The following is an 18185-nucleotide window of genomic DNA, read 5'->3' as shown; positions in this document are numbered from 1 at the left end:
GTCAATGCTACAGAGCAGCTACTTCTTAAAGAATTGAACAAGTTGATAAATATCTGAGTGATAACTGGCCAATCTAATTTGTACCTACAGTAAGAAGTCAAATCAACTTATTTAGGATTCTATTAGTAAATTTCTCTTCTTAACTAATGCATAGTAAGTAAACTTAAAATACTCCCTTGCTGGCTTGAGAAAAATCTTTTCCTAAATGGGACAGACACATATTTTAATATTCACAGAAAGGACAAAGACCATGACTCTAATAATGACTTATTTTAAAAATCAGGTAAATAGTTAATCATTTAACTTACAGAATTGCATGTTTACCTCAAAAAATAAGTATGTTAGGCTATGTTTCTTATGTATTGTGTTGCCTTACTCAAATGTGTCTGCAGCCAGTGAATGAACATATTTTATGCTCAGTTGAGAGATTTTTATCAGTACACTTAAAGGCAGCAGGGTGCATAATTACGTATGCCTGCCATCTGCATCACCCTCCAGGTGCAGGAGACATTAGCTTTATTTAATATTACCACAACATTAATTTTACTCCATTAATTTATGTCATTTGTCCTTTATTTCAAACTCAGATTGCCAAAACTAAAGCATTAGAGGTGATGACCCAATTCTGATTTTAGTGAAAGTCTTATAAACAAAATCTTAAATAACCTCATTAGCTCAGAATACTCTTAAAACCGGAACTGACTGGCTTGCTTTTACTTTTTAAAAAAGGAGTCTACAAACAAAACCTTTCCGATTTTGGTATAATAGTTTCTTCCAAAGAGAGAGTATATTGTGAGATCACAATATAGGGCTCACTGATAAGGCACTAGAAAATACTAAATCGTATCATGAAAAAGGTATTTTCTTTCAGTTCTTTTAAGTCCAGGAGAGTCTCTATTGCGTCATTATCGCCATTCTAGTATTTGCAACTCTCCCTTTCTGACAGAGAGAGCAGACCTCAAGTTCTGATCCTCAGTAGGCAACTGTATTTTGATAGAATTCAACAACATCACTTTTGCTCATAATTACCCTAAATTTGTGGCAAATCATATTGGTTTTCCACTTGAAGTAGTGAGATATAACTCCTTTTTAAAGCACATTTAAGTTAAACAGGAGTCTAAAGATATTTAGTAATTAATAGTAGAGTTATATGAGGATATGGGAAACAGCATGAAGATTGTATGCAAAACAACTGAGATTTTGGTATAAGTTGATTTGCATCCAACTTCAGAAGAAAAAGACATGGTAATACAAAAATGAAAATGGAAGTCTATTTAAAGAAAGCTACTGAATTTCCATTACTCTATGTCTTCCAGGATATAATACTACAATACCTCTTACCATTTCTTGATAGCTTATCATGTGCATGGTATTAATGCTTTAAATACAGTTATCTCAGTTAATTTCCCAAAGCAAGGTAAACCTGTAAGTTTTACTGAATGGAATAAAGGACCTTTAGGTAAATGAAATTCAGAGAGTAGAACCTTGAATGCCAAATATTTCAAGGTGGACTCAGGTGAAAAAAATCACAACTTTTAACACATCAATAAGAAAAGAAGAGGAAAAGTAGGTTTTCCAAGGATAATTGTTTATTTCTGAAAATCCACATGTGAGGAGGAGAATGGGGGAAGGAGGGAGAAAGGATCACAAAGAATCAGCGAATGACACGGCTTTCTGAAAAATGTCCAGTATTAAATGAATAAGTTACAGCTCCCTCTCAGAAGCTGCCTAAAGCAGTTCTTCTTTGATGGCAGTACTTTCTGAAACTTCAAGAAACATTTTCAGCGAGAGAATTCTGTGATCATTACCACAGATTTGCCTCTGTCTTGACAGAATTCCTTGGAAGGACCTACAATTGAACTTTCAGTACTTGAATGATAAATAAAATTCCTAGACAAATTATACAATTTTTTCTAATTTACATAAAATGGAGTACCTGTATTTTGAAGGAAAAAAGAAGCTGCAATGTCAAAAATCAAAGTAACCATATTTGCTTTGCCTAGTTTCCACGTTCTTCATTTAGAAATGTTCTTGTCACCAACATGTGTTTTTCCTCCTGAGGTAACAGAGGCCAATCCCACCTTACAAATAGCTCCCTTTAGGAAAGGTCAAAGTTAAACATGAATTCCTCGTAGACAAAGGTGAGGAACATCTTTGCACAAATCAAATGCATTCCAGAATACTTGTCACTGACATGAAACAACACAGCAGGGCTGCTGAAAGCAGGTGATGACAGTTTCGACATTCCCACACCTAGACCCAAGAAAGCATACTGATTCTTGTCTCCCTGCAGGCATCTTTTCAACTTCTCCACTCACCGTGATGGAGATCTGAAGACAGGCACTAAATCTCTGGCATTCTCAGACAATAAGCTAGATGACCAGGTCTAAGACAGCTTGGCATGGTATACCTCAGAGCAGGGAAGAGCTTACTTTGCTTCTTCGAATCTATCAAAATCAGCTTTATCAAGATTCTTAAAATGGAAAAAAAAAAGCTCCTTTTTCCTGTCTTTCATGAATTTTAATCTTTTATGCTTCCAGTTCCATCACTGTTCTGACGTACGGGCTCTACTGACTTGCCACACCGCATTGCTACATCTGCTGCTATAAATCAGTAGGTGCTGAAATCAAATACATCATCATCATCACCATCATCATCATTTTGGAGGGGTCACAAAGAACACCAGAAATATGCAATATTCACCAATGTAATTTAATCACAAAAACAAATATTCTGAACCTATTATGGGCAAGCCACAATCTTGAGTTATACATGGTCTTGAGTTGCACATGGAATTAACACTGTAACGTTCAAGTCTTCAAACTCTTTGATCACTTTCTTCCTTCTCCACGGAGAAATCTTACATTTCCAAGAAAGAATAACATAGGAAGCATAAGCCTTTGTCACTCTCTCTAATGTTGATGCACCGATATTCTTTCCCTCTCAATCTTCTTTTCCTTCCTTCCTTCATTCCTTCCCTCTCTTTCTTCACTTCTACATGCTTTGACTTCGTTAATTAGTAGCAGTTCAGGAGGGGAGCTTATCCCCAGCGTTTTACATTCTTAAGTGGCATTCCCACTGCTTCCTGTTTTGCATTCAGTATGAAGGCTGCAGCTAGCTTAACTAAAACAAGGTAAGACCATGAAATTAATCACAACCTATATATAATTCAATCATTTACATGCTGAACAAAAATGTATAGAGCCTCTCCTATTTGCCAGGCACAGTGATAGTAGCTAAGGATATAAAAACATCCAAGATACTATACTGGTGTGTCCTAGGGCTTCCGTAGCAAAGTTCCACAAACAAGGTGGTTTACAACAACAGAAATTTATTCTCACAGTCTTGGAGGCCAGATATCTGAAATCAAGAGGTCAGCAGGGACAAGTTATCTCTGAAGACTCCACAGAAAAAACCTTCCTCATCTCTTCAGCTTCTGGTGGTTCCAGGTACTCTGTTTTGTTTTTTGTTTGTTTGGTCCCCATCTTTACACAGCCTTCTTCTTCTGTCTCTGTGTCTCTACATAGCCTTCTCTTAAGGATTTAGGGTCCACCGTAACCCAGCATGACCTCATTTTAACCGAACTGATTACATCCACAAAGACCCTATTTCCAAATAAGGTCGCATTCTGAGGTTCTTAGTAGACATGAACTTGGGGGCAATGCTCTACAGGCTAGTACAGATACCCAGCTGGGTGCTCTCACTGGAGTGCCTTCACACATTTACTCAAACTTCAATATGGCTGGTTAACTGGCCTTCCTAGGGTGTGCCACAGAGTGGCCTCCATAAAATCTTTGCTGGTTAAAACATAAAAGTGGGTGGCTCAGCTTCCAGCAGCCAACCATGAGAGGATCTTGACATGCCTTCATGACAGAGGGCCATTAACTGGTGAGTAAGAGGTTAGATGTGTCACTGGGATAGTAAAATGAGTTTTGTTACCTCAAGTACCTCAGTTTACAATAGCTGGTTGGGGAGAATAGCTTCCGAATTGATGCAACGTGTAGTTGTGTCATTCGTTTCGTATATCTAAGAATCACAGAATTTTTACATTTTAGAACTTGATATAAGCTTTGAGATAAAATCACCTATCATTTTACAGATGAGATAAATCAGAGGGAATGCATATGTTCATTAGCTAATTAGGGGAAGAACTAGCAGAACAAAGGTTCCTCAATTCCTTGCTCAGTGTTCAAATCAGATTTTTCATGTTCATTATTACAAATAATTTTCATTATGACTTCTTCTATCTGAACATGCTTTAACTCTTGACTACTCTAAAGAACAACTTATAATATTGCATCACTCGTAGCGTTTCAGAAAAGCACATACAGGCACAACACCTCTCTTTTTTTAATGCTGTTTATCTTCCTCTGCTCCATGAGGAGTCTGTGCATTTTTAGCATTAGTAAAAATTCTGGGCATAAAAAGCTTTGAGCTTTTCATAATGTTGTTGTCCAGAGTTTCTCTAACTGTAAAACTATGGACACCATATGTTCAGTTAGACATGATAAAAGCCAATTTTAAATTGTAAATCTTGAACAGTATAATAAAGCTTTTCCCCAGTAAAAAGAACAAAATAAAAATGCCTGCTTTTTTTTGTGCACCATGAAACTTCTTATTTATTCACTTCAATTCCGCATTTACACAAAAGCGCTGTAATAAAATATCTGTACACTACTTTTGTTACAAATATAGATAATATTTAAAGTGACTTTATATATTCTACTGTAGGAGTTTCACGCTCTAAAATGGGAATGAACACATGATAATTCCTCACCAGTTGTCTCAATAAACAGCTCCATCTGTTTCCCTTAGTCTTAAACTATTGTATTATAAGATGTTAATATAAGGCAATGAAATGAACTTATGTTAATCCCCTTAATTTTTCTATCAATTTACTAATGGCATAGAACCAAAATAATTACTAACACATTGCTTTTTCTCTGTCATTAAGATTAATACTAATTGAAAACCAACTGCACAGCACACTGACACAGTTTCAGTGTTGCATCCCTTAAAACCATCACTAACAATTCAGAGAGCCTCCTATGCTCCTGCGTGGTTAGCAAGGCTGCTTTCTAGAGAAACTGCAGTCAATACAGGGCAGCGTCATCATTTCACTTATAGAAATGTGAAAATATTGTATAATAGGTCAAAAATGAAAACGAACAGCAAGATGTGCAATAAGTGGTTTCTTTACAAACTTAGGAACATTGCTTCCTGTTGTTATTTACCCAATCTTGAAGCCCGTTTTAGGAGAAAACTATATATGTGCGTATTAGAGCTGGGAGTTGCAATGTTTTAATAATAGTCAACATTTTTAAATACTGAAAGTATTTTTAAACATTTTCAGTACAACTTTTTTCTTTTCTTTTTTAGTTAGAAGTGAGGAGAGAAGCTGGATTAACAGAATGCATTTTTATAAAACTTGAGATTTTCTTCTTTAATTTATATTTTCAATTTTCACCTTAATTTCATGAGACCATTTCCCCTTGGTTAGCTTTCGAATGATTTTTTTTTCCTTTCTCTACTAACCAGTTGAGCCCATATTAATTTCTGCCCACACGATTATAAAATGTCATATATCTTCAGGAAGAAAGACTGGATTTATCTACGCAAAGAGCCCTTCTCTTTGAGTTTCCATCACAAAATGCAAAGAGAAAGGGAAAGTGATGCTAGGTTGTAAGAAAATCATTTCCATATGAGAAAAACAAATTTACATGCGATTTTTTTCCTACAGTTTTGAAGAGCCGGATGAACACAGCCCAGGAGGAGTGCACAGGACCAGTTCCACTCTCTTTGTAGCATGGGATGTTAAGTGAGAAGTTGAGTTGGCTCAATTCTGGCAGCTAATTCAGGAGAGAACCATCAAAGTGACGGTGCCTTTTGTCCGCTTAAGGATGGAAACGGCTTCTTCATGTGTTACCCCTTCTAGACTCTGCCCGTTGACAGCAATGATCTGATCACCCCTCTTTAGACGCCCATCTTCAGAGGCTGCTCCCTGCAATTATAAAGCGGCTTGTTTACTTCTCAAAAACTGCTGCCTTGCAGTTACACAACAGAAAAAGATCCAAACAAGAATGTGAATTGCTCTGCATGTACACACACATTGCTCTCAGCGCTCCACAGGTGCTCCAAAGCCATTAAGCAATGATGAACAGACACAAAGGAAGCCTTTCTCCTAAATGGCTTCAGCCCTGAGATTCCAATTTGAGAGAGAATTTAGCAGTCAATAGATTAGTTGGATGGCTTTTTGGCTGTTCAGCACAGCAGTTGGTAGGAACTCAAATTAATAAAGAATATTTGGGAATACGCTTAGTAGGAATGATTTCATAGAATCCAAGATTTTTTATCCTATAAAGAAGACCTACAGAAAGAAAACAAAGGATTAGCAGTTTTACAGGACAAAAGCAGTTTTATAGGACAAGGGCATGAGGGCCACCAAACCCAAAGGTTTGCAGAAGCACAAAAGCCCACATGTATGCTGACAAGGACAGGATAAGGCACAAGTCGTGCTAACTCTAATTCTAATTCTTTCTTTGTCTTTCAAAAGGTGGCTTAAGCTGCTTGATTCTTTACTTCCCAAGGGTGGACAGTCTTCATATTCCTTATGGGCCCTAAATGATTAAGACTAAACACAGACACTGCTGTTTGGAAAAGAACCTCATCTTAGGCATAAGTATAGTAGGCAATTATGCAATTAAATATAAGATTAAAAATATGGAAAAGTTAATGAGGAATCCATAATGATGAAATTCTTAAAATATGTTCTAACTAGCATGCCTTAAATAAATTGTTCCGAGGCTGAGAAAAAGGACTGCATGACTCTTCTATTTACTGGCAAATGCTGTTTGTATTTTTGGACATACCAATGGCTTTAAAAAATCTCATAAATTAAGCCTATAGCTAGAGAGATAGCTATAGCTATAGATACAGCACTTTAAATTGGTGAAAAATAATTTTTTTTCAAAATAATAGAATGAAACCTCCCTAAGTAAGCACTTTAAAGGACTATAATACTAATCTAAAGCCCCTGTACCAAATCTTTTAATGGGTTTAACATAATTTTGTTTCCTCCGTGCTGTAAAATTTTGAGAAACTGAATTTTCTCCTGCAGGAAATTTTGTCATTCCTAAAAATTGTCTTAACAAAAAATTAACAATAATTATATGGGTTTAAGTTATTTTAATAGCTTCACCAATGTTGTTAATAACTTTATTTGTATTCTAAATATTCTCACCAAAGAAGAGGATGCTATATGATTATAACTATATACCAACAGTTTTCTTTTCTTTATTGAATCCCTTGAATGCAAACAGCTGATCTGTGGTAGGTGATAGAGCTGCTGGATACTCCTTAATATTTTTAGTAGTTATTTTTCTATTCCATTCAATGAAATGAAACTTGCAAAATAAATGCCCTACTAACTAGTTATTCTCCTTATGTATTTTATGTACTTTTCTGTGCCTGTTTTATATTTCACAACAAAAAATGCAAAGAAAAAAAATGTCAGGTCTCTTTAGCATACACATATTTAAAATGTCCGATTTGCAAAAGACGTTCAATCACATACAACTTGTTTCCAAAGGAAAACAATCAGGCCTGACTGTCTAACTAACGTTCATTAATAGTTTTATGTATATTGTCGAGAGTACCCATGGAACTTCAATTTGAGCCTATTTTCCTTTAAACATAACTAAACCTCAAATTGGACAAACATATCTAACGACCTATTCCGGTAGGGATTTCCAAAAGAAAATAATCAACTGTTAATCATTGGGCGTTACCTCAAGCCATAAACTTATAAGCCCGCTGCTGACCACCATTAATGAATGCTTAGTGGGGAAGAGGGTGGTTAAAATTTGCAAGCTTACCTTCGCGAACACTGTTTTAACATAAATGGGTAAATCTCCGTGAGGGCTGCCATATCCTCCTACTATACTGAAGCCCAAGCCATCTGGTCCTCGGTCTAGTGCAATAGACTTACACTGAGGAGGTCTACAGTAAAGGGGAGAAAAAAAAGAGTCTTTAGACTTTAAAAAAATATATACATATATGGCATATATATATGTATCTCCATGAATCTGTAAGTTATGGGTTAGCTGACATCCACCTAAAGCTAGTATAACTCTCTGTGTTACCGACAGTGAGTACATCACGGGTATTTTGGGGATGCTTAAATTGTCAGTGTGTGCTGTGCTATGTATCTGAAATTTACATAATCTAATGAAAGACTACTTAACACCCTATTCTCTTACTCATGTATACTACCCTTAACCTAACATATTCATGGCAAGCTCTCATTGTATAAAGCAGCTCCTTCCTTTTCCAGTTTATTTAAAGTGAGAGGCTAAACTGCCAAAGACTATGATGGAATAAGTCATAAACATCAGTATTCCCAAGCTCAGAGACAAAAATAGATGATAAGAAATATAAAAGCTGCATCAAATTATGTAAAAATTCCAACATGCTCCTCTCTCTATATTCTAATTCTCGTGTACTCAATTTTTGGGTAACTGTGAATTTTTTTTTTAATCACAAGTATGATTCATTAAATGATTAGGCAATGTTGGAATTTTTAAAAGGATAGATTGACCCCCAAGACTAAAATGTTCCCTCAAAAAACTCAGAGATGAAAATGTGGGAAGAGTAGTAGCATGCATGCATATCTGCTTGTCTATCTATCTACCTACCATTCCATAATCAAAGAGTTTAGAAACACTTGGTTTTCATATTTTGTACCTCATCTTCCATCATTTCACCTTTACGTGGGTAACAGGGACATACAAACCACAGTATATGAGCTCACCCTAAATCATCGTGAAATATACTGCTTGACGTCAGCCCAGTGAAAGAAAGACTAGAACTGGCAGGCTCCTGCTGATGACCTGTGACCACACTCACATCTCCTCCAGCAACCACCTGTACACAGGAGAAATATAAAGAGAAAAAACACACGCTCATGTGGCTAGGAAGACATCGTAATTTTTCTTCAAAAAGAGCACTGGGAATAAAATGTGTATTTTATCATACACTTAATCATTTCTGTTAACATAAATTCAGGAATTTCATAAGGTCCAGAGGCCTCTTCCAACTGACACTAAGAATACGCTACTAATTCAATTCTACCAAGTTCTCTGATGCTTTTCAAACATGGTTTCACATGCAATTGTTTTCTAAAGATCTTTAGAATGTAAGTCACTCAATCACACCACTTAAAATTTCAGCGATTAATCATTTCCTGCCAAGACCATGAATTTTCCCCCTAAGATATAAAGTATGAAATGATAAATGCATCAGGATAAAATGTGACAGAATGTGTTTCCTATGTACTTTCTTGGAATTCTCAAAGTAATCATTTATGTTCAAGGGAAACAGTAAATACAATAATAGGAGATTTAATCACTTTATAGCTTTAAAATTAAATCTCATGTGTCCTCAAGCTACCCATATTAGAAGAGTTGGGATAAAAATCTTACCTGCATTTCAATGGAGCCAGAGGCATTTTTCAGAAAGTTAACTGCCTGGGTGTGAGTCATCCCCTCAGTGGATGTGCCACAGATAGTGACAATCCTATCCCCAACCTGCGAGGGAGAGAAATAGCCATCTGCTACAACAGCCATGGAGAGTGGGATGATTTCCTTCCCTACCTTCCACACCACATATATACTACTAATCAGCAATAGAAAAAGAACCAAGGAAACGTCCAATTCCAAGCAGCAGCGACCACAAAGAGAAGCTGCAAGTAATGGCTGAGTTCTATCATCTTTGGTGCAATGGGCAGGGAATCACGCTTGCCTTTTCTTTGTTTCTCCTGGTTAAAACATTACTTCCTATTAAAAGAATACCATATCTGCTATCTTTTGGGAACCAGAATCTCTCTGGATATTATTATTATACACATTAGCTGTGACTCTAAGTCAAGGGTTGGCAAACTACGGCTGACAGGCCAAGACTGGCCCACTGTTTATTTTGGTTAATAAAATCTGGTTGGAGGACAGACATGATTATTTGGCTGCTTTCACAAGGCAGAGTTGAATAGTTGCAACAGGGACACACATGCATGTCCTGCAAAGCCTAAAATATTCATCTCGTCCTTTACAGAAAAGTTTTCTGACCCCTGTGTTACGCTTACAATCTGTTTTTAAGGGCCAGTCATAAATTTACATAGCAAAAGGGAAATAGAACCATTACCGATTTAGACAGTATTTAAATAATGATTATGGTTTGAGACCATTTTTAAGGCATGAGGCCATACAGATTTTACTTTATAGAGATTGAGTTACTTTAATGGAATATTCACATTATTTCAGAACTGGGCAGTTAGCATAAATTCTATCATAGTGCTCTACATATGCAAAATCTCTCAATTTTGAATCAAGCTCTGTATAGTTTCACATTGTAAGTCATGTTTACACTAAACTTTTGCAAAACTGATAAACAAATGCAACATAAATGACAATTTTCAATTTAATAAAGTTAAACCAGCATTTAAACCAAAAAAAACACGTAAAGAAAAAATTTCACTTCATTCTGGCAATACCTTCTGAGAATACCTTCTGTTTTATTTTAACTTCTTCCACAGGGTTTCAAACAAGTAAAAAATGTTAAGAAATAACTATAAATCATCCCATTTCATTTACTTGAAAATCTGTATACAACAACAAATTCTCCTCTCAAGCCCTGATGTGGCTGGGTAAGCGGATTTAAAAGTTGACAGACATCTCAAACTGCCTGCAACAGTTGGCCAGAGTCAAAGGGTTTATAAAACCTTTCGACAGATTTGCTAGGGCTACCAGGGCTATCAGTAAAACTTACTCTGAGTTTCTGGGTCTGAGCTGCAACTCCATTCGGGTGCATCATTGCAATAAATATAGGAACATCACCAAGTGGGCTGCCCACTCCTCCAGCAATGCTGATTCCCAATGAGTCAGTGGGTCCCTGCCATTGGACAGACAGAGTATTTTGGTCAAACTGATATTTTTAATTGGATTTTGGTCTCTTTGGCACAATATTCTATAGTTAACTTTGATCTTCTAGATGTGAGGGTGGAAAATGATGCCCAAGAAAATTGTATTACTTTATTTGATACAGGTCCTTAATGTGATTTAGAAAAATAAGCATCTGTTCAGGAGGTAAAAGAAATCAAAACTAAATGAAAATCATGCTACAGGGAATGAGGAAAATCAAGAAGCTGATGAAGTGAAAAGGAATCAGAGAGACCCGTGTTCAAAGCCAGGAACCCACACTTACAAACGCTGGGATCTGGAACAAGTCCACTGCTTTCAATGAATCCCTAGATCTTCACGGACAAAATGGAGATTACTGTGCCTCTCACAAAGGGCTGCAGTGACTATTAAATGAAATGACGATGGTATGAAGTGTCTACAAGTGTGCTCAGCACTTATATCTGCTTTTATTTTTTCTATTGTGCGTGGCTATCAGAGGAATCTGTTTCAGGAGAATGGGAAATCTCTGTTGAAGGCAAAGGCTAATTTATCCTAATATGAGAAGTGAGAGAGAGCCGGCATTATTTTGCGTGGGGCTGGGTTGATACCATTTGTGGCAATAAAGAGTACACCAAAAATGATTTTTCAAACAAGGAAATTCAGCAAAGACCGCATTGGGCTATTTCCACTGCATATAATACATATTTTATCAGATGGTACTATAAAATAGTAAGGCAGCTAACAGGAAAATACATATGCAGATGCCTTTGGAGTCAACAGAGTTTATATTGTTTCCTCTATCCCAAGTTACCTTTTTAATTTCAACTGCTCTTAATCCCTGTATTTCAGATGCCACTGTAAATAGGAAAAAGATAAAATATGGTTATTAGTGCATTTTTAATGTTAGTTTAAATTTCAGTTGATGTCTACAGCTAGATGGGACTAAGTGAGGTACCCTAATTTTTTTGCAAAGGGGGTTTCAAAGTTACTAGCACACATGATTAAATCTGTCTTACAGAGGGACTTCCCAGTTGGAAAAATGCACACACCATCCTGTTTCTTCCTTCTTATTTCAAGCATTGCTTACACAACTCCAGAATCCACTTTGAATGAGTTAAGGACAGGATGTGCTTTGGATAGAAAGACATGTGCACAGCTGAGAGAAATAAAGTCATGGAAGCATTAAAAAGAATCCATGGACTTAAGTGCCTAAATTTCTAGAATATTAGTTACATTGCAAACAGAGACTGCCATATGGTTAGTTTCTTCAATTTGAACAACTTTCAACCAATGCTCCAAGCCAAAAAACCCTCTGCCTCATGATTTCATGTAATTAAAACACAGGAGGATCATATTAATTTTATCAACCAAATTTCTTGCAATCTTCATGGAGAAAGAAAGCTTCACTTAATGGGATCTTCTGATATATTGCTGTTACATTAAACAGAAAAAGGGAATAAAAATCAAATACAAAAATCTGCTTCGCAAGAAAAAAATTGCAGGATCCTGATTCTAATGTTTAGTATACCTCGTAGGGAAAACATCAAATGGGAAATGCCGCTATAGGCATTGCTTCATGCTCTTCTGAATTTTTGCACCTATACTAGGGTTTGGGATGATTTAGAGGAAAGAGAGCTTCAGAGGTAAAGTAAAACAGGGGAAAAAATCACGGTTGATGGCCAAAATTCAAACCACTTAAAATTTCAATCCAATCTTACATGCATTCTTCTTTGAGCTGCTTTCCAGTGGCTCAGATGTACTGGATCCCGCAAGTGGAAAAGTGAACGATGACAGGCTCCCTTCACTTATCTACAAATACATAACAGTTGTTTTAGAAAGTTTGGGAAGTAATAATACCCGCTAAATACGACTTATTTCAGAATTCTTTTAATGGACTTAGAAATACTTGTTAAGCAACAGTGGCATTTGGTAATTTGAAGGGCAATCAATATGGAGAGTTTCCAATGAGTTTTCTCTTCTTTTTTTTTCTTTTTTAGGAAGAATTTGTCCAATGACATAAATAAATTAAAGGCAAAAGAACGGATGCAATTGATTCCAACCTTCCTAAAACTTTAGTGGATTTTCATAATCTCACCCAAGCTAATCTTCTCTAAATTTAAACAAATGCTGTACATAGATGGGGACTTCAACAACTGCAGAATTAAGGCCAGTCGACAGGAAACGAATGGTAATCATTCAAGGGTGACTAAGAGGTCCTTAAGGACAGGCTGATAAAAATGGGCTTCTGTCATCAGAAGGCAAGACAAGAGAGGGGCTTACCAAGAGACTCCAGCTATCTCACACCATATTTTATACGTGGTGGCGAGCTTCTACAGTTCACCTACATGGGATTTTTTCAGTTCAATACTGATTGATAAATGTTTGTTATAAAAATACTTTAAACATATGTCTTTGTAGACTTTATATGTATATATTAATAGGTTTACTTTTGAGATTATGGAAAAAGAATCATGTCAGGAAAGAAGAATGGTTGGAATTAAGTTCCTTAGAATGACTCACAAACTACTCAAGAGCTCCATCCACCTTGCTTGCCTGTTCACTCCCATCTCTCGTTCTTCCCTATCACAAACTCTGCACCTCAGACACTCTGCCAAGCTGCCAGGGGGCCAGGCCTGTGTACATGACCCTGGACAGACTCATGGTCAGGGCCGTCTTTGAGTTCCTTTTGGCCTATGGGCTGCATTGCCCTGGTGAATTCCACAGCTACCCACCTGGCTGCTTTGAGAAGGTCTCCTCTCCGAATGGAATGGGCCAGCTTTGACTCTTCCGACTTCCAAGGTTACTGTGCCTAGGGAACACTGCGGGGGGAGTTGTTCGATGAAATGTTTAAATAAAATACTACAGTCAGCTTTAGAATTACATTTTACTCTTCAAAACTGGGTTTTTGAAAGGCATTTTCCTTTTGGAATTACCACGGGCAAGGATACCTCCAATCCTTTGTGGAAAAAGGCTTTTCTAAAACATTAAAACTAGTAAAAAAAAAATTATAACAACAAGCAGCAGCAGCAACACCCAGTGTCTGTCTTACTGCCTCATGATTTACATGGAGAGCATGTCTGTCAAGGCAAAGAGACATGGAGAATCAAGCAATTATCTCACGAAATACACTAATTTAGATAGGCCAAAAGAACTAAGTACCTCAGATCTTAAAAAACAAAACAAAAACAATAAAATAACCACTACCGCAACAATTCGTTTTGCCCTCAATAGCAGAGGTACTCAGATAATTGGGTAAGCTCCCTACTGCCTCACTGTACCTGAATAGATATATTATAATATACAATACTTAAACAAGCCATATTGCTATAAACACAAAACGAGAATTGAAGACAATTTCCCTGTGGTCCTTTACGAATAAATCATAGGCATGCAAGAAATGCTATACAGTCCAATGTGAAAGTAGCACAATGAGGTGTTTGAGAACTCAGGCTTTTGGAGTCAGATACACTGGTTTAAATCCAGACTATGTGATTTACTAGCTGTGTGAACTTAGCAGATGTTTACCCTGATAAGTCTTTTTACTCTGCATTTTAAAAACAGAGATCATTATAGGTTGTTGTGATAAAATAATCCATGCACAATTCTTATCAAAGTGTCGAGCACAAAGCAGTATCGTCAATTGTGTTGCTTCCAGTTTTCTATTATTACAAACAACACTGCAATGAACCTTATGTACGTGAAGTTTTTTGTGTATTGAGGATTCTGCAAGATGTTTAAATGAAGAAATAACAAGTCAAAACAGCAACAAGCAGCAGCTGGAGGTACAAATAGCAAAGCTATATAAATATTTAAGGCTCTCATTATATACTGCCAAACTGGGTTTTTAAATGGTGATTTAACTGGTTCTAAAATTATTTAGGTTATTTTATGGATGTCTCCTTCCCTATCTTTGAGAGGTATCTATCTTCCAGTGTTAACTATCATTGTTAATTTATCTCCTAAAGGAAGCTACTTCTCCTTAAAGAATTCTAATTATTTTTTGAAAACTCTAAGAAGAAATGATAGACTTTAAGTGTGCTTTATTAATAACTAAATTTATATGTATATACCAGATCCTATGCAAACCACAGAGGTTTATAACAAGATGCTCACTTGAAAATCACTCCATGAAGCTAAGCTTAGCCACTGAAGAGGCTCCCACTAGCATCTGAGATCTCTGACATTTCTCCTGCTGTCAGACACTGTCATGAAGTTATGTGCTCATGTTACTGAACATGTGCCACATGACATGGATACTGATGGCGATCGATTTTTAATCCGCACTGAACTACACTTCAGGTCATAAAAACACATGTTAGCTAAAGGAAAACGATGAGATAAACACTGCTTTATTTACTTGTAGGAACACAAATCCCCTCTGGAAACTGGAATATTCCCTGATAGGAAATATGTCTAAACTTCCACAAGTTGTATTTTTAAGTGACTATTCTATATTTTACATTTTTAAAATGAGACTGGATCTGCCTTTCCAATCAGAAAATGATTCTTCATGGAGAGTTTACTCCATGGAGGAAAGAGATTTCACAATGTAAAATGTACTTACGACTAGCAATGATACCTTGGGATGGAGGCCTTATAATTACTGAAATAACAACAATAATAACTGTTGAAGGTACTACCCGGTAAATCTGCATTGCATTGTCTTCATTTCATAAGGATGACCCATCCAACTATGATTTTGCATGTCAAACTTTAAATAGTTCAATAGTTTTGAATCAGAATAAGATGTGAACCAAACATTCTCTTCTGCCATGCAAAAAGGATAAAATCTTTCTTCCACATTCTTCATCTCTGGGGAAATATAAAGATGTCCAATTTAGCACCCAGTAAGGGGTTAAGGAAGGGGCTGGGACAGGGCAGTCCAGAAAGCATGACTTCCAGAGGTGCCCTTCTTGCCTCCTATGATCTTCCGCCTTTCTGCTGAGTCCCTTTTCAAAGAACACCTGTGCCAGGGAGGAGATTCTTCTCTTAGGCTAGGGGTCATATGAATAAATCCAAATATAAATATGGGGGGGCAGGGGAGAACTGAGGTTAAGACTTTTTTTCTCCTTTGTGGACTGAAAATGTGTTTTTCTTTCAAGAAAAGAGCCACACAGTAATCACTTTGTGATAAAAGATTTACTAAGAACACAGATACTCAGTTCATAATTCTTACTACTGCTAAATAAATATCTAATAATATAATAAACAGCTGATTGTAAGTTTGTTATTTAGAGATTTATTACTGAAATATGGTGTCTAATGTATAAACATCTTATTTGAGAGAACATATTAAATAAATACGTGTTTGAATGTGGCCGCCCCTCCTTCTCTTACACTATTACACATGAGCATTTGTGACACTGGATTTCTACCTTCAGCAGAGCTGCCACGGCTTCCTGGGTGGCGTGACGGACGTCTTCTCCATTCACCATTAGTATCTGGTCTCCCTGCATCAGTCTTCCGTCAGCATCTGCAATTCCTCCTTTCACAATGTCGGACACAAATACTCCAGTATCATTTCTGCAAACGTAAAATTTTGAATGTCAACATTATTATTTTTTCCCAGCTGTAATGCAATGCTTATTTAATGAAAGGCTAACATTTTACAACTGGAAATTGTACTTCTATTTTTATGACTTTGAAAGTTTTATTGTTTTCAGCAACACTGGTGCAACTATGAGAATTATTTTTTGTAATAAACAGTATCTTATGTCTTTACAATATTTCATAGATTGAACATATCTTTCATAGGCATATTTATTCAACAGTTCTACACTGTGAGTAGAAGTGGCTATTATACTCATTTTATGAGTCACAGTTACTAAATGGCAAAAACAGGACTTGAGAGTCAGTCACTGGGAGCTAAATCTATTGTTCTTTCTACACCATAACGAAGCCTTGAATGGATATTGACCTGTGCCTACATAAATATGTTGCTATTATCACCAGTGTCATTAACGTTACTGAAAATAAATAACGGATATGTATCTCAAACTAAAACCATTTGTTCCTCAAAATTAAGTACCGTTGCTGTGATGTCTCTTCTTTTAAATCATTACAGGTCTAACTTTCATACAAGATAGGTTTATGCAAAATGAACAAATATTCAACTTATTTCAATCTTCCTTTCATAAAAGTATAAATAACTCAAGGACTTCTTGTTGAGATGCAAAGATAACTCTTAGTAGAAACATTTAGTAAAAGTTGAATTGTATCACTTGTTCTTGCTAAGGTCATGACCTCAAACAAGCCCTTTCACCATCTGCTACTCTGCTTTCCCATCTTAAGAATAAAAGTGTTGGAACTTACTGGATTATATACTTTTTAATATTAACTATACATACATATTTAAATAAATCAGGTACTTACTTTATGTATATTCACCAACCTACTACCCTGGCCTCTTAATTTACACTTTCTATTCCCTTCTGATGGTGTGCTCTTGTTCACACTGATCCTTCTCCCTAGAACATCCTCACCCACTTTTGTCAGACCAACTCTCACCTCTCATTTTTGGCTTCATCTCTGGCACCTCTTTATAAAGGGGTTTTCCTAATCTACTTCCCTTAAATAAGGTCGTGCAGTCGGTCCCTTTCTCCTGTGCTTCCATGGATCCCCCACGATGCGTTTCTGTCTCTCATCAACAGATTCCTTTGTTGCAAGAATATATTTAATACTCATTTACCAAACTGAGTTTTTGGATCCGTGGATCCAGGATCCATGTCTTATTTAACTCCGTTCCCCAGAACCTCATATATCTCCTGGCACCCAGCAGGCCCTCAAAAGTACCAAATGGCTTTTTGTCTAGTACTTTCAAAATCCCCCAAAATACTGACTAAAAAATTTCAACACCAATGTCTTCTGATGTTCCACTACTGCATGGGCTGAAATAGCTACCTACAGAACACTAGCAGATGGGAAAGATTCTACTGCTGCTAGTACTCTTCCAAGGAATTTAAATTCAATCATTTCCAAGAGGTCATTGCATTTGCCCTGATCAGTCATACCTTTTACCAACAATACTCAACCCCAAGCCTTTGCCCGGCTTCTTCTGCAGCTCGATGGTGAGGGTGTCGTACACATCCTCCTCTTTGTACGGGGCCTCATCTCTGTAGAGCGTCAGGCGCACCCTTTGTGGTGTTTGTCTCAGCACATTTATTGCTTCATCATGTGTGGCCTTTCTCAAGTCAATTCCATTCACCTGTACAGAAATGGGACACAGCGGGTGAGGAA

General features: G+C 36.7%; 1 protein-coding gene across 7 annotated transcripts in view; it reads right to left on the bottom strand.

The window, feature by feature from the left end:
• Nucleotides 1–1558: 1558 nt before the first annotated feature.
• The window catches only part of MPDZ (multiple PDZ domain crumbs cell polarity complex component), a 168108-nt gene continuing 151481 nt past the window's right edge, over nt 1559–18185 (bottom strand). For 5 of the 7 annotated variants that reach the window (XM_033858100.2, XM_073806120.1, XM_073806123.1 and 2 more), the window contains 10 exons: nt 17960–18153; nt 16325–16472; nt 13682–13768; nt 12668–12758; nt 11761–11804; nt 10819–10941; nt 9480–9584; nt 8810–8922; nt 7875–7998; nt 1559–6001 (listed from right to left, as the gene is read on the bottom strand). In XM_033858100.2, coding sequence (XP_033713991.1) covers nt 5855–6001; nt 7875–7998; nt 8810–8922; nt 9480–9584; nt 10819–10941; nt 11761–11804; nt 12668–12758; nt 13682–13768; nt 16325–16472; nt 17960–18153 — 1176 coding nt within the window. In that variant the 3' untranslated portion in view covers nt 1559–5854. The other 2 variants (XM_073806122.1, XM_073806124.1) reach the window with 2 other exon arrangements.

The sequence above is a fragment of the Tursiops truncatus genome, chromosome 6 (genome assembly GCF_011762595.2).
Source record: "Tursiops truncatus isolate mTurTru1 chromosome 6, mTurTru1.mat.Y, whole genome shotgun sequence".
Taxonomy (NCBI): Eukaryota; Metazoa; Chordata; class Mammalia; order Artiodactyla; family Delphinidae; genus Tursiops; species Tursiops truncatus.
Note: the sequence above shows the minus strand (reverse complement) of the source record. Positions and strands in the feature narration are given on the sequence as shown.